At 41.8% G+C, this 21,149-nt stretch overlaps 2 protein-coding genes across 2 annotated transcripts; both read right to left on the bottom strand.

Moving 5' to 3' along the window:
• Positions 1-5,529: 5,529 nt before the first annotated feature.
• On the bottom strand, positions 5,530-6,003 carry LOC147459078 (UDP-glycosyltransferase 73E1-like). Its single transcript, XM_086511539.1, has one exon. It carries the CDS (start codon positions 6,001-6,003, stop codon positions 5,530-5,532), a length of 474 nt encoding a protein of 157 aa, XP_086367665.1.
• On the bottom strand, positions 5,911-7,941 carry LOC147459077 (UDP-glycosyltransferase 85A2-like). Its single transcript, XM_086509765.1, has 2 exons — positions 6,794-7,941; positions 5,911-6,439 (listed from the first exon to the last, which is right to left on the bottom strand). Exons 1-2 carry the CDS (start codon positions 7,323-7,325, stop codon positions 6,048-6,050), a joined length of 924 nt encoding a protein of 307 aa, XP_086365891.1. The 5' UTR covers positions 7,326-7,941; the 3' UTR covers positions 5,911-6,047.
• Between the last annotated feature and the right edge of the window lie 13,208 nt (positions 7,942-21,149).

Raw genomic sequence — 21,149 nt, 5'->3', positions numbered from 1 at the left:
ACCTTGTAAACAAAATTGTGCTTGTTGAAGGGCCTCAAAATCCATAATAACCAAATGTTCTTGCACATTACGGAGAGTTCAATGCTTGTTCACTTGGGCTGCCTCCAAAGCATCGTTGGACATCCTCACTGCAATGTCAAAGCTTGCAGTAGCATCGTCTACACTCTGTAAGGGCGTCCACACTCCAAGCTTGCACATCCAACGATCGTAGTGGAAATGTATGTACAAGGAGGTGCGGGATTTCAAATAGCAGATTCCATTACCTGAAGCTCCAACCTTACATCACTACCGGTCCCCATTGTGCATGCCCTCCACAAAACCCCAGCCCTCTCCTAAAAGCCTTCGTAATTCCTCACAATGCACATGTTTACATACAAGCATTGTGGTAGTCTCCACAAATCCAAACTCTTTAAAAATGTGCACAAAACAATGAATAGGCAAACACCAACTCAAGCCCACAGACCTGAAGCTTTAGAGTATTTCAAAGAGTTTTGGACATCTATTATCATCTTTTGCTTGAAAGATGCTATCGACCAAAAATCTCGCATCGGCCACTCCGTACTTAATAAGGAAGTTACTTTGATGGGTTTAAGCGTTCCAAACTCTTGTGTAGAAGTAGGCACAATATAGGAGTGAGAATAGAAGAAAATCCTTCTTTGGACCAGTTTGGTTGGGTAAAGATGTGCGAACATTGTTGCTCCAATATCTGCATGTATAGCATTGAATGTGCCGGAGAGACTATATAGTGGCTGCTCCTCCACACGTGGATGAAAATATGACTATAAATGCATAGCAAATCTTAAGTGGAGATGGTGTAGAGAGAGAGAGAGAGTGTTGGAGTAGACGATGAGTGTGATGGTTGCGACCACGGAGGGATTGGAAAAGGGGTTCTAGAGAGAGAAAATCACTTGTTGCCTAAGGACTACTTTTGGGGGGCTTTGGATAGTAAAAAAAGTTTTTTTAAAAGTTTTTTAAAATTTTAAATTTTTAGGGTTTTTAAGTACACGTTTTGACTTTTTGAGATAAAAAAAATGCTTATTTGACCATAAAATAGATTTAGGAGGGTTTTAAGAAGATAAGATTTGAGTTTTAAAAATTTTGAAAAATTTCAAAATTTTGGGATTTTTTCATAACCGGATAAAAAAGGAGGGAAGTTGGAGGTTCCATATGCCCCCCCCCCCCCCCCCCCCCCCCCCCCTAACCCCATCTTCTCACTAGGTAAGAGCCCATTAAGAAGTGTAAGACTACTTTGTCCCCATACATTTTTGAGAGCATAGAGTGTGTCCACTACCCTCTTCTCATTGACTGGCCTCTAATTAACTTTAATCCCAAAGGGCCCCTAGAGGGTTTATATTTTTCCTAATGTATATAAGGCCAAGGGCTATATAAGAGGGTGATAGGGTGGAGACTCCAAAATGTAGTTCCCTGGGTTCTCAGAGAAGACCCAACTCTTTGGCACTCTACTCGTGCTCACCTTAACTCCAAGGTCTCAACATGTGAAAACATTCTCTATGTATCCACAAGGTAGTACCAAGTAGATATTGGATGCTTTATTATGAATTAAGCTCCTCCTTAAAATTCTAATGTCTCTCCATCAAACTATCAATTGTGACTTATCATGCAAACAAAAAGAGGGTAGTGACCTCCAAAACCTCTCAAAAGACAAGCTACTAGAGAGTCACTCAGATCAACATATTTAACTCATTTATATAACCTTGTTGAAACAAGAAGTAATTTTTGGTTAACTTAGGCTACCTCCTTTGATTTGGCCATTCTTGTTGGCTAGCTAGCAAGCTGGAGGCCCCTTGGAGATGATACAACTTGTTACTCCCAGCATGGCCTATGTAGGACATGGAAGAGCATGATGTGTGATGCTATGCAATTAAGATGAGGGAAATGGACAACCTGTGCAGGTAGAGAGTAGAGTCACAAGCTCTATCATCTTATTCTTTGTATATAAAGGGGATGAGTCAGTGGGAAACCAAACACCGAACGCCCATCCCACAACATATTCCCACTTAAAGAGGTGAATGAACCAATAAGTGGGTCCTACTAGATACCTACTAGTATATATATAAGAAATATAGCCCACTAGCTCACTCACTCAATCTGCATGCATCCATATTGGCTCATATAGGTGAGCATGCATATCCATGCTATTGCTTACATGAAAATCCCACAGACATCCCTATATGGTATGCATAAGTTCACAATGCATCATGCTAGTGTTAGGCATTGTATGACTACTACAAATGCTTCCATTGCAGTTGCTAACTTAGGTCTTCTAACTCATGCCTTAATACTATTAGGTCATTATGTAACTCCCAAATACTGATAAAATATGCACATTCAAAGTTACACTAGCAACTTTGATGCTATTTGCATACACTGCATCATCGAATCTACTCATCATGTATGGATGTGCCATCACCAATACTAGGATGGCTACATCCTTATCATCCATATGTGGAAATATGTGTCCTGGCATCACCTCATCAGCCTCTAGCATGAGCACATCAAAGGACTCTATATTTGTAATCACTGTGTGGGTCTCTAGGGTGAAAGCCCACTCTACCTCTGTCCGCATATACTCTGATGACACCTACTATGTCTCATTAGAGCACTGTCTTTTTACCTTTTCCTTTATAGAGTCTATTGGCGCGTCTTGCATAACTGAAATCTCTATCTCTTGAGCATAATGGAGCTCTTTCACGAATGAGAAATATCTCATCTATTGCTCATCACATGCCAATAACAAAATCAAGACTATGGTATCTCGTACCTCAGATACATGCATAGAATAGACCAAGCCACTATGGGCTCCCCTTGCAATTACTAGTGATTTTCAATGCATGTTGAAAAATTGTTTTGTAAGTTGTATATAGCACCCACAATCTGTCAATTGTCTCACTGAGATCGAAATCTATCTTACTTGAGGAATATAATGCACATGCCATAGTGTATATGATGCACCATTGGACAATGACACACACATATCTCTTGCTCTTGAAATCTCAAAGATTGAGCCATTGACCAAGTGCACTTGACCAAGAGTCTCACTAGAGAAAGTGCTAAACTACTCATGACATAGTGTGATGTGGAAGATTGCACCCTCATCTACCAAGCAATGAGAGAAAATGTCACCCATTCCAAACATATAAGCATGGGAAAGGCTAGACGTAAACGTGACATCATCAATACTAGCATACTAATGCATGTCTCTGGTATATATTGAAATTCTCTCTGCATCTTGCATACGTCATTGTTGCTTCCTCATATGTTGATGTCTAACGTGGCTTGTGTGACGACAATGCCAACAATGTAAGTATTAGTTTGGACAAGAACTCCATCTCCAATGAGTCATCTCTATAGACTCCAAAGCATCACGAAAAATTTCTGTATAGGTGTAAATTTTCTCTATCGTATCCAATTGTTTAATTGCATAGAAAACTAGAAAGTCCATGTATCTTCACCCAATTTTGCCTAAACACATCCAATATCAAGTTTGATACATCAACAGATATATAAAATATTTTATTTCAATTCGGTGTCTTCAGTATTAGAGCACATACAAATGCATTTTTCAATTTTTGAAATGACTCTTTGCATTCATGAGTCCAACTAAAGTTGATAATCACATAAAGTGGTATGTATATGAATCCAAGTGTAAGACACTTATGGACATGTACCGAATCCTTAAACTTTGACCCAAGTATGAGGATCAATTTTGTAACTATTTTGGATAAAATTTAATGAATGAGAAAACTGTGTTGAGCATATGTTTCTGTTTTTGTGTATTTGTAAACTCTATCTGCTCTTTAATCTCTTGTTAGTTGTCACATTTCACTTCTAATTACTTCTATGCATTATCAAGTGAAGGCTCTTGAAGTTTATACAAGTTTCTTGCATTTTTCATAAGGTTGTTGATGAGTATCCACAAACTGTTTAATGCTATATCTTGAGATTTAGGTATCAGATTGATGAATTTTGAGCTGCATAGACTAGCTCTCTTCATTCTTAAGCCATAGGGTATCTTAAGCGATGTTTTTGACATGTTGCAATTAGGGTTACAATATCATTTTTGTAACCGTATTCTATTTGGATTATTCAGTGGCTTGATTGTTGGGGCATATTTCTCAAGTACAGAGATTTCATTGGATCCACAATAGCTAATATGGGTATTGGTAGCTAGAGCAACCTTAATTGCTTAAAAACTTTTTAATAGAGCATCTCCCTAATTAAATTATTTTGTTCAATTTGTCTATCATGGGAACAATAATTTTTGTATAGTTTTTAACAAAAATGTGATAAAAGCCTATAAATCCTAGAAAAATGTAGATCTTTAAAGAAAAATAGGATGAGGTCACTTATAGATGGCTTCCACTTTAAAATGATTTATATAAGTGCTTGCAACAACAAAAATTATATGCCCCAAATAGTGAAGTTTTGTCTTCAAAGAATCACATTTGGACTCTTTGCCATATAATTTGTGTTGCCTAAAGAGATAAAAAACCTTCCTCAAATGTTGTAAGCGGTTATCCTTAGATGCACTTTAGACTAAAATTTCATAAAGAAAAACAACGATAAACTTGCCATATACAATTTCAAAACACTGTGGACCCACTAGTGTCATGTTAAACCAAAAGACAAAACCAAAAACTCATAATGTCCAAAACTTTTTCAGAAAGTAGTTTTAGGTATACCTATAAGTCTTATTCTTACTCAATGATGCACGGACTACATGTCTATTGTTTGTAAGATACTCACACATGTCTATTGCATGTGGTTTTAGGTATACCTATAAGTCTTATTCTTACTCAATGATGCACGGACTACATGTCTATTGTTTGTAAGATACTCACACATGTCTATTGCATGTGTGAGTTTATCAAACACCTCATGTATCCTTGGCAAGATCACTTATTCTTAATATTAACCATAGTTAGACCATGACAGTCTATGCACATACAAAATTCCCAGTGATTCTGGATTGTGGGTGAAGAGGGGTATCTCCCTATAATATAGAAAAGTAGTGTCTACCTCTTTTACAAAGGACCAAAAGGAGGCCATTGCAAACATGAGAGTAAATGCATATATATCATAAGAAGAGTTAGCAACTAAAATTGCTCTAGAAAGACATGTTAAGGAATAATCAAAAGGATAACAATTTATGAAGTGAACATTTCCATAACCAGTTCACCAGTTCTTAGAAGAGGTGAGAAATGCAAAAGTTGGCGCGGTGAGAGTGGCATTGATAATACAAGGAATAATTATATTAGGGAGGTGGTATAATAAATATGTTCTTGAATCAACTCTCAAATAAGGTTTACTCTTCAACATGAAAAATACATCAATCTTCATCTTGAGAAATTGTGGTAGGTACTAGGTTCCTCACCTCATGGCCTTCAACTACACTACATTTAGAACACCCACAGTTACTAGCAAACGTTTTATATCACGATTTGATATAGCCTCGAAGATTGGCTAGGGAGGAAGAATTGTTTCACTTGATATAGCCTTGAAGATCGGCTAGGGAGAAAGAATTGTTTGAACAAGGGAGTCCAAGTTAGAGGCAAGGCAAGTTTTAAATGCATGTTGTGCTAAAGATGCAAAGTTGGAGGCTTGCATCCGCATATGATGGCCATCTTTCTCTTGCATAATAATGCGAATAGCTTTTTCCACACCCACATGGTCAATTTTTCCTGATGCATCTAATTCTAGTTGCAGCCCCACCTTCAACTTCTCTACTTGAAACCAACAATTCAGGTTTTGATCCATCATTTGTGGCCATCCTATTACTGGCACTCCCAAACTTAGACTCTCTATGGTAGAGTTCCATCCACAATGAGTGAAAAAGCCACCCACCGCCTCATGTGAAAGAACCCTTAATTGAGGTGCCCATTCTATGATCTTGCCTCGTGCTTTTTGTAAGGTTAAGTTTAGTTCAAAAGTAAGTGATCGAATCACCCATAAAAATGGCACATTGCAAGCCTCTAGACCCATTACTATCTCAAGTAAATCTCTTTTGTCAAGGACAGCATAACTCCCTAGAGAGATATAGAGGACTGACGTGGGGTTTGGCCATTAAGCCATTGTAAACACTCCTCGTCCTCATCGTGCAAGCTGGATCCAGTCCCGTTGTCATCGTTGCCGTCTTGTCCGCCCAAAAAGCCGGACGGTAGGAGGGGGCCCAAAGTGAGGATTGGCTTGCAGAGAAGGGGTGCCTTGAGTTGTGTGAGAACCTCTTGTTCCAAATCAGGAAAAGTGTGGCAAATTATGCAAAGGGGCTCGTGCACACGATCCATTTGCACTTGAAGATAGCAGCATAGCCAATTGACACCCAGGTCACCGTCGAGAGAGAAAAAGGGAAGCTTACATACAGCAATGTCCGATATGCCAGGGATACAACTCTGCACTCTACAAGTTTCATTTCTGTAGACTGAAAACAAAAAGGAAGTCGGAAAGGGATCAATATGTACAAGAAACATCCATGTGCATACATACAAACAAGATGCATGTGCATGAGTATGTCTTGGGATTTACCAGATGTATGTATGTGGTAAATGTGTATGTGCATCATATATATACATCATGTGGGCATGAATTCAAGATCTGCCTTATGTGTATGTGTGCATCATATCTATATACATGAATTCAAGATCTGCCTTATGTACATGCAATACATGTATGTGTATGTGTGCATCATATAAATATACATCATGTGGGTATGTTGTGGACATGAATTCAAGATCAGCAATACATATATGTGTATGTGTGCATGTAGGTAAACCACCTTCATGGTTGAAAGGGTCGAGATTGGGATACGCAGCCTTGATTTGGGGAAGGCTGATGCTGCAGGTGAAGGCGGTGAGCGATTGCGGCCAGAAGGAGATGCGTGGGATACGACATTTGTTGGCCGCATCCTGGCTCCACAGCAGGAAGGAGTCGGAGATGATGCAGGTGATGTGAAGGCCCTGTTCTTGCACCATCTGCCTCACAAGCTCATCTAAGGGAGCATGCAGAGCAAGCAAAGATGCCATAGCGGCTTCGGCATCGCCTGAGGAATCGCGCGGATGAGAGGGGGGGAGGCCGTTAGGAATGCCTTGCAGGCAGATGCCCATGTGGAGGTGAGTGAGGCCTGCTTTCTTGGCCTTGAGCATTTTGGCCACATTGAAGTGGGTGGTGACGAAGGTGATGTCGAAGCCGCGGGCCGCCAACAGCTTGGAGAGCTGCATCAAGGGCGTGATGTGGCCTTGCAAAGGGAATGGGAGCACCAGCACGTGAGGCTTGGAAGAGGCAGGGGAGCCCCCATGATGGCCTGACATTTCCACTGTGGCATTCACCTGGGACTATGGGCGAATCGCACCCCTCTCAATAAAAAGTAAATCGAAGCTTTAGGGTAAAGGGGCCAATAAAAAACCGGCCCCCTTTAATGGGACTCGTGGACTGCCTAAAATAAAGCCGTTTTGCTCCGGATTTGAGACACAATCAAGCGGGTGTTGGGTTGGTTAGGGCAAGCAACGATTGAATGCATCTTGCTGGATCTCGGGTTCTAGCCTTGGTGGCTCGTTGGCTCTACTTATGCCCCATGGTCGTCTCCCTATTCATGGCGTTTTTTGTTACACATGGAATTTTGTTCCATCTCGTGCGTCCTGCAGCCTTCAGTGTTCGCGACATCGCTTCTACAGCTAATAGCCCTTGCGCTCAGCTTTTGATTGCACCCTCCCAAGCTGAAAACAGTGCATCAGACTGGTCGCAATTCATCGCTTTTCTTAGGTGGCCTTAAGTTGGGAGAAGTACAAGCGCAGGGCTAGAAAAATACATTTTTTCTAACCGAACAAAATAAGGGGTAACTTGAAATTCCCCCGGTTTTCAAGTCAAAATTTGAAGCTTTTGCCGATAATTACACTAAAACTTGTGTACATTTACAAATCTTACCGGGATTTTATAATTTCAACTGATTAAAATACACTAGACCCCAGTTTTTTTCTAACACTATACAAGCGTATACAAGTGTCCTAGCGTCTCCGATCCGAGATCGATGCTTGTTGGAGAGATGTCCCGAATAACCGTTTGGGTACGCCTTGCAATACCCTTAGTATTTTGTTGCGAGGCATTTGAGAAAGGCAACCGCATTTTGTGCATCCTTCGTCGGAGAGTGGCACGACTTTCTTTTTGGAGCATGCCATATCTCAGCGCACGAAACGAGCCACCCACGTTTGTGATCCAAAGCGCTCATCTTTATTGTCCTAAAATTGGGGGTGTTACCTTCCTCAACACTATTTGACATTGTATCTTAAATGAAGTCTAGGCGATGGGATCGATGATTGAGAAGTCCGGACACAAAAATGAAGGTGCACGAAAGGGTTGAATGCGAAAAGGTGAAGAAGGACACAAAAAATAAACAAGGACGTGAGGCAGAAGTAACCAGGGAGTTTATAAACGCAAGGAGTATGAACTCACATGATTTTCAACAAACCACATGCATTTGCGTTGTTAACTCACTTAGCTGCCATTTTTACAGCAAGATGTTTAAGGTTGAGAATGCCAAGACCCCCTTTCACCTTTGGTAGGCAACAAATGTCCCAAGAGACTTTGGATACTCTGTGCTGACCTATGCCTCCTCCCCACAGGAAGTTCCTAGCCATACTAGTTATTTGCTTCAATTGAAATTGAGCTGGAAACCAACAGGACAAAAAGAAAACAAGAGAAGGTAATAAATAATGATTAAACACAACAGCTCTAGATGAAACTGAAGACTGATGGTATTGCCAGTATTGCAATTTCTGTTTGAATTTATTGACAACCCATTCCCATCTCTGTGCATAGGTGACTCTGAACCCCATTGGGATGCCAAGGAGCCTGAAGATTTTCCCTTCTCTTATTTGCATACATCCAACATCCATAATGATCTATGGGATCTGATCTGTGGAGCATCTGTACCCAGTTTTTGTATGGTTGATCTGAGAGCCACTTGCCAGGCAAAAAGTATCTAAGCATTTCCAAAAGGACTCAACTGATTCACTATCATTACTCATGAGAGAATTGGTGTCATCTGCAAACTGCTGGAGGACCAAGTCCTTATGAGAACCAGGGATTTTGATGCCTTTTATTTGGCCCTTGTCTAGAGCATCCTGCATTAGCCATCCCCAAGAATCAGAGCTTATGGCATACAACAAAGGAGCTATAGGACAGCCCTGTCTAATGGATCTCATAAGAGGGAAAGAGTCTGAGAGATCTCCATTAATAGAAACCCTAGCAAAAGCATTGCCAAAAAGAATCTGCACATATTTTATGAACCTTTTGCCAAAACCAATGTCATGCAGAGATTGAAAAACAAAGTCCCATTCCATCCTGTCATAAGCCTTATCAAAGTCTATTTTGAAGAAAATGTAATCAAGCTCACTGTCCTGCAAGAAGTCAATGGCCTCCCAAAGTGTGATTATAGCATCTAAGATAAATCTGCCTTTTATGAATCCCTTTTGCTCAGGTAAAATGATCTGATGCATAATGAGGCTCAACCTCTTGGCCAGAGACAGGGAAAACACTTTATACACTGATGTCAGACAGGAGATTGGCCTCCAGTTCCCAAGGTCCTCCTTACACCCCCTTTTATGAATGAGCCTAATAATACCAGTGTTCCTTGAAGTAGCCAGAGCTCCTACCCTATTGGCCTCACTCCAAATGGACAAGAGATGTGGCACCAGAAAGTCCTTGTAAGTTTTAAAAAATTCATTTGGTAAACCATTTGAACCAGGTGACTTGCCATCTTTAAGAGAATCAATAGCCTCAATTATCTCCCCCTCAGACAGAGGTTGATCCATCTGCTTGGCTAGCTGCACAGGAACATATTTCTTCCTTATGCCAGCTATTTTAGCCCTTGCAGAAGTCTGATCAACACCTCTTTTGGGGGGAGATGAGAAAATGTCAGAGTAAAAGTCTTTAGCAAATTTCAGATTCATAGAGTGAGAATCCACCACATTCCCTTCAGAATTATTCAAAAAGGGAATAAAGTCTTTAGTTTTTTTTTCTTTAGCAGATTGAACATGTTTTTATCAGGTCTGTCAATCTTTCCTGCCCAGAATTCCCTTGTCCACTGGAGTGAGGCCTTGGCAGCTAAGAGCTCCTCTTCCTTCAAATTGTCTTTAAGCTCATTTAGGAAGGGGCTAGGAGGACTCCCTGGGACTTGGCCAGATTCTAAAGTATCAATTTTTCTCCTTATCATCATCCTTCTTTTACTCCTTAGGTCTCTAGCTTTTTTTTTATACTCGGTTAAAAGATTTTGAGAGAGTTTCACAGCTTGGTCCCAGGCTTTAAAAGCAGAAGCATTGACAGCAAAAGCATGATCAAAAAAATCTCTGATTACATCTATAGCAAACAATGATTGATCAAGATGGGGCCACCCAGCTTTATACATGCATGCTTCTTTCTGAATTTCAACAATGACAGGAGCATGATCAGAGAGTAATAGAGAATTGTCCTTACTGCAAGTTACCTGCCACATAGTATCCATTACCTCGGTACTTACATAGATTCTGTCCAACCTAGCTGATCTGAAGCAATTGCCATACTGCCTATTAGACCAGGTCATACCAGTTTCCTCTGAAATATCTACAAGATGTAGCTTGGATACTGCATTATCCCAACTGACTTTTTCTTTACCACTTAGGGCTTGCCCCATCTGTTGCCATTTGTCCTTGACAGTTTCGACCATGTTATAATCACCAGCACACACATAGGGACTTGTCAACTTGGACAGATCCTCCCACATGCCAGACCTTTCCACAGTAGAGTTAGAAGCATAGATGGACACAAGAGTGAAGTCAAAAGGTTTATCAATAGTTACAGCCACCCAGCTACCTCTAGCATCAGTTTGAACATTTTTCACCAGGTTAGCATATTTACCAGAAACTCCAAGAGCAGCTCCTCCTTTTCCATGAGTGTGAGAGGTGACATGCCACTTATATCCTGCACCCAGTCTCTGCAGATTAGAAATCAAAGCTTGACCCTTGACTTTTATTTCCTGCAAACATACAAAATCTGGCTTGAGGTTAGAGTCTAGAAACCAGTTTTTAATAGCTTGGGCTCTGAGAGGATCAGTTAATCCTTTACAGTTCAACGACACTATTTTTATGTCGGGGCACTTCATTTCTTGCTATTTTTGGTAGGTTTGGCCAATGTCAGAGAGGCCCTTGTAGGATCCTTAGATACCTCTTTTTTTCTTTTAATTGAGAAATTGGGTGGAAGAGGTATCCTTTCCTCATCTAAGAGAGTCATCTGAGCATCAACAAACTTGGTAGCACCCACACCAAATTTCCCTTTAGCACTTGTATCTTGTTCTAATAGTTGGGCTTCAAAAAGTTTGTCCTCATCCTCCTGCCTATTTCTGATCTGAGTGTTAGGGATTTCCATTTCATCTGAATCTGATGAGGTAGAGTGCATCTCTCTCTCCTCTTTCATGGGACTATCTAGAGGAGAGGTTAAGTTCTGAAAGGGCTTGGAGGGTGGGTCATGGGGGACTCCAGGGTTATGCTGGGTAGAGTCTTTCCTTCCAGCTTCTTCAGACTTCTGGTCTTTAATGCCCTCTGCCTGCTCACTGTTATCATAACTAAAAGGGTCAAAGACTTCTTCAAGAAGAGGGATGAAGCTGTTTCTGTTCTTGGAGGAGGAAGGCTTATTTGATTTGAAGTTCCTCACACTATTCTTCTTGGCTACAGGCTGAAAATACTTTTTTTCAGGTGGAATTTGAGCTTCTTGTACTGGTTGAGGGTTGAGCTCAGGACAGTCCTTAATAAAGTGTCCTTGCTTTAGGCATTGGAAACAAGCATCGGGGAGATTTTTGTAAGCCACAGATTGAAGATGAAGCAGTTTTCCTTCTGAATCCTTAATGGGGACAACTCTTTTCAATTCATACTTAAGGTCAACTTCTATAAGAAGCTGGGGATCCCACTTGGGGTTAATGTTCCCCCTTGATCTTTGCCCTAGAACCCTCCCAATGCAAGAGCCAATGTTCTTCAGCCAAGGATAGTACTCCACTGGCAGGTCAGGGAAGTCAATCCAAATGGGGGCCTTAGTAGGTTTTGGACCTTTAGGGTTGAGCCCTAAAAACCAGTTGAAGACCGACAGTGGAGATTTCCTTATGATCCACTGCCCTTGGCTAACGATTTGAAATGCATCACTTTCATCCTCACAGAAGAACAAATAATAATTGTTTGGAAGATACTGAACATGGCTTACCTTTATGTTTTTGTTCCCCCAGTTGAGGCTCATCCAGGCCTTAAGAGCTTCAATTGAAGGTCTAACTCCATGCAGAAGGCCTATGATCACCTTGCCTTGGAGTTGAGAGAGCCATTGGTCAAGTTCTTTTATGGGGATGGTGACACCATCTTTGTCCCCACTTCTCTCACTATGCATATTCTTATTCCTCTCAAGTGCTTCATCTGAGGCTTCGTGCTACTCAGAATCTTGGGGCCCTCCGATTTTACTCCCTAGGAGAGGATCAAAATGCTTCAGGCCTGCTTCGAACTCCAAGCGCTGAGAGAAATCCCTAAAGTCAGGGCATACGTTCTCCACTGTATTTATATCTCTGAGTATGCCTTGCTGCCCACCCATTACTCCTTGCTCCTGTAGCAATGGCTCTACTGCAACAGTCTTTTGATGGTCGAAGACGGAATAACATCCTCTGTTTGGGCTTCGTGGAGGCATGCCAGCCATGGATGCATAAGACAGGGGGTGAACAACTTTCGTTGAACCTTGAATCAACGCACTAGCTTGATACAGTGGATTAAGTGAGCTACTTGGGGCAAGGTGTGAGTTCGCTCTGCTGCCCTGTGCCGTATGCACCAGCCCATTCCTCAAAGCGTCATGAAGCTCCATTTGCCTCCCTTCCCCAAGGGGGAGGGGAGAGCGACAGAGGCGACCAGGTCACGCCCCTTGCTGTTTCTTGACGAGGGCCGAGACCTGTGGAATATTTGGAGAGGGCATATTCTCTGGTTCACTTGGCTGAAGAGAAATGCTACTGTTTTCCTACAACCCTCCTCCTTTCCCCTGTCTATCCTTAAAAAAGATCTCAAGTCTTCAGCTGTCCAATTGTGTAATATGGCCTCTTTCCCCTTGCCTGATAATGTAACCAGCACCATGCTCCAAAAAAGTATGAGATGGCAAAAATGGAGACATTGTGTGCCGAGATTCACCCAAGCTATTAGAATCAGGATGAAGGAAGCTATGGCTCCTTGAGTTTGTGATAAGGGTTAACCCACCCCCCACCTGTGGGTTCTGTGTACCTTTTTATTTCTACTCTTTTTAATCCAATTCAACTTTCTCGAAAAAAAAAGATTGGTACACAAATGTCAACAACTATGCTAAAAGAAATAATAAATGGAAAGTTTATTATCATTAGCTTGCCATGTGGCAATAATTCGCAAGCTTTATTCAATGGTCCAGAGGTGCATCCAAAATCCAATAGTCCAAAAATCCTTGTGGAAGACGCACCCCCCAAGGGGAGAGAGAGAGAGAGAGAGAGAGATTCAACTACTATGAGAATTAAATTGAAAGTAATCTGTCTTGTAGCAATTATGTAGGCTCTAGTTAATATTGGAATAATTAAAAAGTCACATGGCTTGTCCTCGTTTTTAGGCCAACTTGCCTTTTTCTTATTGTGCAATATCTTCTATACTATATATAATTGAGTTTAAAATTTTCAAGGAAGGAGAGGTCATCCATGTGTCACTCTCTCCTTCATTTCAAGAACCTTAAGAAACATTTGATTTGAAATGTAAAAGTGAAGGGTAACTCATAGTCATTTGGTTTGAAATGTAAAAGTGAAGGGTAAGTAGCAAGTGGTTTGAAATATAAAAGTGAAGGGTAAGTAGGAAGTACTAGATGGTAGAAAATGAAAAGATTTGAAAAGTGTGATGGTAGAAAATGAAAAGATTTGAAAAGTGCGATGGTAAAAAATGAAAAGACTTAGTTTTGACTTCTCACTTTTGTCAAAAAGTCACAGCACTTACTATTTTATATATATATATATATATATATATATATATATAATTTAAACTCTTTGGCAAGGCCATCAATTTTGAAGGGTGATTACTTTTGTTTTTGTAAAGGGTGGCTCTACTTCGCAGCTTGGGAAAATAATGAGCAACGAGCTATGCCATGTGTGGATAAGTTGGTGCGTCTCAAACGTGCACGTGTGTGTGTGTGTGTGTGAGAGAGAGAGAGAGAGAGAGAGAGAGGGCCAATCCCATTCAGTCTTGCTGAGGAGTGTGTGTGTGTCTATTTCTGTTTGAGAGAGAGAGAGAGAGAGAGAGAGAGAGAGAGAGAGAGCCATTGATTGGCCTTAGCGCTTGACAAAGAATCCCCCCCCCCCCCCCCCCGCCCCGCCCCGCCCCCTCCCCCAAACTCGATCATGAATACAATCCACCCCTTACTTCATGTACAACTTCTCAAATGTCGCTCCAATAGGCCTCATGTAGTCTCCTCTATTAACACCCCTGGCTACCAAATAGCTGATTCTCTCTCAAAGAAGAACATGCATGTGTGCTCCATGTGTATATGTGTATGTGTATGTATTTTGCAGCATGCCCTTTCTTTTAGCATGATGCCCAAAACTATTGCAAAGAGAAACGATTGAGTGAACTCTTTTGCTTTCATTGCCCTCACATTTTTAGTTATCAATGGTGCCCAAATGTACACAAACAAACAATATGCGCCCTTATGTTACTAACTTGCTCAAGGTCAATTGCAAGAGACCTCAATATCCATGTGACGAGTCTTGGCAGATGCAAGTGTACATGCTAGCTAGATTGAATGCAATCCAATCTGTAAATTTAAAAATTTATCCACATATAGAGACAAAGTTGCTATAGCCATGCAATCACCCTCATGTCACACACCCATCATGAATATTGCATTTGAGAAGCAAACGACCCCCTGCTCACCAAATCAGTTGTGCATACCAATGGCAAAGTTTCTTCTACTACTATGTGGTGTAATGTTGGCATGTTGGATCATGGCTGGTACATGCATCCTAAGTGCCAATAGATAGTTGATGATTTAGTTGACTGTGATGCCCCAAATGCAAGACCAAAATTGCACGAGAAAAGCATGGGAGAGTTGCTATCATGACCAATGCCTTGATTGGTAAGGATGGTGAGAGGGGATGCTAATGCATCTAAAGAATTCGTTGTTCAATGCAAACACGATAACCAAAGAAGGATACCAACTCTCTATTAGTCTATTTAGAGGGCCACTACCACTCACCAAGGTCCCATATTAATTGTGTGAGGGGAACGTCTCTAGCCTAATCGCAAATTTTCTGCCTCCGTAGAGAGTAACATAGGATGTTAAGACAAGAAATCATGCGAACAGAGCCCATTACTTAATTCATTCCTAAAAGACCTCAAATTGACTTGGTAATTCTTGAACTCAACATACACACAAAGATAGAGACGGGGGGGGGGGGTTGTGCGGGTAGCGGCCTGGAGGGACACACTTGCCATGATTAGGAGGAGTATGTTGGAGCTTGGCATGAGCAACTAGAAGGACATTTGCCCTTGGTCAATCCACAAGAATGTGAAGAGTAACTACACTTCATTAGTTGTTTGATCTCTTACACTCGAAAAGGTAGACATATCATTAGGAAAAATATGAACCCTCTAGGGGCCCTTTGGGATTAAGGTTAATTAGAGGCCAGCCAATGAGAAGAGGGTGGTGGACACACTCTATGCTCTCAAAAATGTAGGGGGACAAAGTAGTCTTATACTTCTTAAATGGGCTCTTACCTAGTGAGAAGGTGGGGTGGGTGGGCCATATGGAACCTCCAACTTTCCTCCTTTTTGATCCGGTTCTGAAAAAATCCCAAAAATTTGAAATTTTTCAAAATTTTCAAAACTCAAATTTCATCTTCTGAAAACCCCCCTAAAACTATTTTATGGTCAAAAAAGCATTTTTTGATCTCAAAAAGTCAAAACGTACATCCAAAAACCCTAAAATTCAAAAATTTTAAAAAACTTTTGAAAAATCTTTTTTTGCTATCCAGAGCTCCCCCAAAAGTAGTTATCAGGCAAAAGGTGATTTTCTCTCTCTAGAACCCCTTTTCCAACCCCTCCTTGGTTGCAACCATCACACTCATCCTCTACTCCAACACTCTCTCTCTCTACACCATCTCCATTGCTGCAGCAAGGAAGCTCCTCTCTCCTCCCCTACCACCTTCCTTTGCCACACCAAGCAAGGGTTATCCACCTTCTCCTCCCATTGCCACAAGGGTTAACCACCTTCTCATATCACTTTATCCCACCTACATTGTAGCAACAAGCAAGGTCCTTCTCCTCCTCCTAGTTTTCTTTGCTCAACCATGGCCAAATCTACTTCGCAAAGGCGGCCAAAGGATGAGGTCAGAGCAGTTGCATGCCACAACACTAGAGGTGTAGATGATGAGTGGGTGCCACAAGAGTTCACCAAAGGTGCTTGGGTATACATGCAACCATCTGCTATTGGCCCTCGTCGTGTGCGGAATCGTGCAAACTTGGATCTTCATTGGAAAGGAAAGCTCCTTGGCTTCAAGAACCGCAAAGACAAGGGGACCGTAGCCATTGTGCAACATGTTTTCTCAATGTCAACCATGCACTTGCAACAACCATCTCGATTTCCAACACATTGTAAGTACATGTTTTGAGAATACAAAGCTAGGTGTGAAATCACAGTGTAATGTTATTATGGATTCATACTTAACATTTGTCATGCATTTATAGTCATATTTCCATCCACGTTGGTGGAGGAGCAGCCACTACATAGTCTCACCGGCACATTCAATGCTATACATGCGGATATTGGAGCAATAATGTTCCCACATCTTTGCCCAACCAAACTGGTTCAAAGAAGGATTTTCTTCTATTCTCACTCCTATATTGTCCCTACTTCTACACAAGCGTTTGGAACGCTTGAACCCATCAAAGTAACTTCCTTATTAAGTATGGAGTGGCCGGTCCCAAATTTCTGGTCGGTAGCATCTTTCAAGCAAAAGATGATAATGGATGTCCAAAACTCTTTGAAATACTCTAAAGCTTCTAGGTTTGTGGCTTGAGTTGGTGTTTGCCTATTTATTGTTTTGTGCACATTTTTAAAGAGTTTGGATTTGTGGAGACGACCACAATGCTTGTATGTAAAGATGCGCATTACGAGGAATTAGGAAGGCTTTTAGAAGAGGACTGGGGTTTTGTGGAGGGCATGCACAACGGGGACCGGTACCATTGTAAGGTTGGAGCTTCAGGTATTGGAATGCGCTATTTGAAATCCCGCACCTCCTTGTACATACGATTTCACTATGATCGTTGGATGTGCAAGCTTGGAGTGTGGACTCTCTTACAGAGTGTAGACGGCGCTATTGCAAGCTTTGACATTGCATCCCAACGATGCTTTGGAGGCAGTCCAAGTGAACAAGCATTGGACTCTCAGTAATGTTCGAGAACATTTGGTTATTATGGGTTTTGAGGCCCTTCAACAAGTACAATTTTGTTTACAAGGTCACAAGGTGAGAATCCTTCCACCACATTTTCAATACATCATGGTTTGTCGATCATTGGATGCTTATTGTAATGAATGTCCGCAGATTGGGAAGAGAATGGAAGACAAATTGAAGGTCGAGGAGGACTGGGGGATAGATGGAACTATGCTATCGATCTTATAACTTTGTAACTCTTGCAATTTCCATATTGATCCCCGCTGTAATCAACATGATTTGCTTCGGCAAATCATGCCTTTGAATATAATTTTTTGCATTGGGATGAGAAATCATTTTTTGGTGAAAGTGTCTTTTTTTTAATGTCTTAAAAAAAGGGTCCGTTATAAAAGGGGGGCCACCTAACTCATTCACTATTTTCACTTTTGCAACTCTTGAGCTCCTCCGCTCTCTATCTACACCCCAGGCTAGACATGGATGCTGCCACAGCCTCTGCATCTGCACCCACCCACATCCACCCCTTTGTCACGCTTCATCCTCTTCCTCGAGGACACCAAATACAAAGGTAAGTTGAACCTCCACACCTTTTTTACTCGTCTCCCTGACCTTGACGCCACAGTTGCCCTTCACATGGATGCATTTGAGGAGATTTTTGCGTTCATGGAGGAGCACATCATAAAATATTATGTATCTATCCCCCCACATGCAGGGATCTGGGTGCCTTGCGATCTTTTGCGCTATATACACGAAGGTGATCGCCCATTCTCCAAGCGGTTGCAACGATTCCAAGAAATTGCAACCGATGCAGGCCATTACTTGGACGAGCAAGCCCCTAGGGTGTCAGCACTCAAGAAGCGCAAGTTGGGGGTGGAGTACCTTTCTCGGCTCGCAACATTTATCTTCTTGGTGAGCGAGGAACCTGATCTGGAGGAGCTCCGCTTACCACACCTTCAAGTTGGGTCCTTTATCAAGGACACCAAGGAGCAGCAGGTTATACCCATGAACCCTGTAACGGAAGGAAAAACACACCGGCTCGAGTACCCTAGGGGTCTTGAGGAAGTAGTTGAGAAATCCATAGTTGCGGCTGGTCCTAGTGACACTCCAGTGCCACTACCACTGATGGATGTGGCTATCCCAGAGGTAGAAATAAGCCGCTTCTCCTCAGTGTTAGTGGATGTGGAGGAGTATGTGTTCCTGCATGATTTGGAGAAAGCATTTGGCCTGCGCATAGATGAATGCTTGAGCGTGCTATGCAACAGCAGCAAATGTCCCTTAGACAATATGCCAGATGCCCTAGAAAGCAAGCTCTTGCCAGATGGGGACTCTGTTGCTGACACTATTGCAGTTGTATATGCGGAGGTCCTGGCAGCAAAGCAGTTGCACGTGGCCGATGAAGATTTCCAAGCCACACAAGCCAAGGTTGAGGCTGATAGGATGCCTATGCCATTATGCAACCTCCCATCTGATGATCCAAAGCTCGTATCTGTGGTGCATGGGAGCATTGACTTGGATGCAAAAGGCAACACGGAGGAGGATGACAAGGAGCAGGAGGTAAACTGTATCCTAATTTTCATGTTACTATTTTATCCTTCATTGTCTTTTTTCTCAACCTTCATCGGTTTATGACAGGATGTTGTGGAGGTTGATGATTTTGCTGCAAGGACGGGTGGCAAGCGGACGGGCTTTGGACCTCAAGCTTCCCTTGCGCATTACCTAGGACAACTCCCCCCTGGCGATGTGGCCATTATCCATAATGAATTTACTCCCCAAGCCCATTTTATGACTTGGTCGTTAAAAGCTTTGAGCAAGTTTTTGTGTTTGAGCACCATTGCTCAAACTGCGCATCAAGTGTTCCTAGTGCGTAGATCCCTTGTATGCACAACGTTTGGCACTGGCTTTCGTGGTAAAGTGCTTGCCCAGATAGGGATACATGCTTCCATTGACTCAACTGACCCAAAGGCCATAGCGCAGTCCCTCTTGACTGGGGAGTTGCCTTACGCGCAAAATAGGCGCCAGGAAATGATCAAAAAAATTATGAACTCCTCAGATACATGTTGTAAAATCACCGTTTTGGAAGGCATAAAAAATATTTGAAATTGTCTCTCTATATTGCAAATTCTTTTGAATGTGATTTGTCAATCTTCAAAATTGTTTCAATTGGTGATATGAATTTTTTTTTGATTGGTGACTTTGTAATTTCAAGTTCTGTATGTAATTGCAGTCAATTTTAGTAAATTTGTGCTTTTTAAGTACCCTTGGGGGTAGATAAGCCTATAAGGGCAAAAAAAAAAGCCTGGCCACAAGGGTGCGCAAATGGCCCATCCATCAGTTTTGGATGGGCCATTTGCGCGCCCTTGTGGCGAGGCTTTTTTTTGTCCCTATTAGGCTAATCTACCCCCTAGGATACCTACAAAGCACAAATTGATTGCAATGGATTGGTTTTGCATCACTCATTTAGATGCACCCTTTTTATGGAAATTCCAACATATGTTCACACTCAAGGACACTAGAAAAGGTGAAATCAATTATGAGATGAAGTTTCCAGCACACTATCACCTGCTTCAGCTATACCTAGTACACCCCTGCACCAAAAAGTCCAATTACATTGGACATTTGAAAAATCCAAATTACTGTTGCATAGACACTTGGTTTCACAATATGTTATTTATTTTTATATCCTATAGGGAATTCAAAGCTTGAACTGGCCAAAAAAGGGTGTCCACAAGGATCCATGTAAAATAATGATGCAAAACCAATAGGTTTTAGTAAATTTGTGCTTTTTAGGTATCCTAGGGGGTAGATAAGCCTACAAGGGGCAAAAAAAAAAGCCTTTCCACAAGGGCGCGGAAATGGCCCATCCATCAGTTTTGGATGCGCCATTTGCGCGGCCTTGTGGCCAGGCTTTTTTTTGCCCCTAGTAGGCTAATCTACCCCCTAGGATACCTACAAAGCACAAATTTATTGCAATGGATTGGTTTTGTATCATTCATTTAGATGCACCTTATAGGTTTATCTACCCTCAAGCGTACTTAAAAAGCACAAATTTACTGAAATTGACTGCAATTACATACAGAACTTGAAATTACAAAGTCATTTCATTACAAAGATAATAGACACAATAGACATAACTGTTGATCATATTGTCATTGGAAAGTCAAATCATTACAAAGATAAGGGTGTGCAATACAAAAAGAGGGGTAACTTCGGCTAATGCTCGAAGTCTCGTCGCAATCGACGTGCAAGCTGCATATCTTTTGGCTGTATTGTCACTCGCTTTGCATGTATGGCGCATAGGTTGGTATCTTCCAACACTCAAATGATGTGGGCCTCTGCAGCTTCTTGAATAGCCTCTAGCGCTATTGCTTGCATTCTATACTGATTTCCATAGCTTTGAAGCACCTCCTTCACAGTGCGAGAAAAGGGGGCGCGTCGAATCAAAAGCTCCGTCGTCTTCTGGTAGTGGCGGATTTCTGCAAATGCCCTTGCTATTTTTCGACGCTGCTGCGGTTGTCTTGGGGAAACTTGCACATTTGCTGGCGGGCGGCGTTTAGGCTTCTTGAAAAACTTAGACTTGCGCCTGTTTACATGCTTAGGGTCTGGTTCTGCAGCCTCTTCTGATTCTTCCTCTTCCCTTGGCTGCCGATCTTGTCGTGTGGGGAGAGCTCCCTGGCCTCCAGGCAATGTCTTC

The sequence above is a fragment of the Adiantum capillus-veneris genome, chromosome 4, assembly GCF_014529385.1.
Source record: "Adiantum capillus-veneris isolate H3 chromosome 4, ASM1452938v2, whole genome shotgun sequence".
In the NCBI taxonomy this organism is placed as follows: domain Eukaryota; kingdom Viridiplantae; phylum Streptophyta; class Polypodiopsida; order Polypodiales; family Pteridaceae; genus Adiantum; species Adiantum capillus-veneris.
The sequence above is the reverse complement of the archived record's forward strand: the minus strand, read 5'-3'. Positions and strand labels throughout refer to the sequence as shown.

Coding starts and splice junctions, on each gene's coding strand:
- LOC147459078 (XM_086511539.1), bottom strand. CDS start 6,003: ATGGGTCTAGAGGCTTGCAATGTGCCATTTTTATGGGTGATTCGATCA.
- LOC147459077 (XM_086509765.1), bottom strand. CDS start 7,325: ATGTCAGGCCATCATGGGGGCTCCCCTGCCTCTTCCAAGCCTCACGTG. Junction 6,440..6,793: donor CGACCCTTTCAACCATGAAG/GTGGTTTACCTA, acceptor TTTTGTTTTCAG/TCTACAGAAATGAAACTTGT.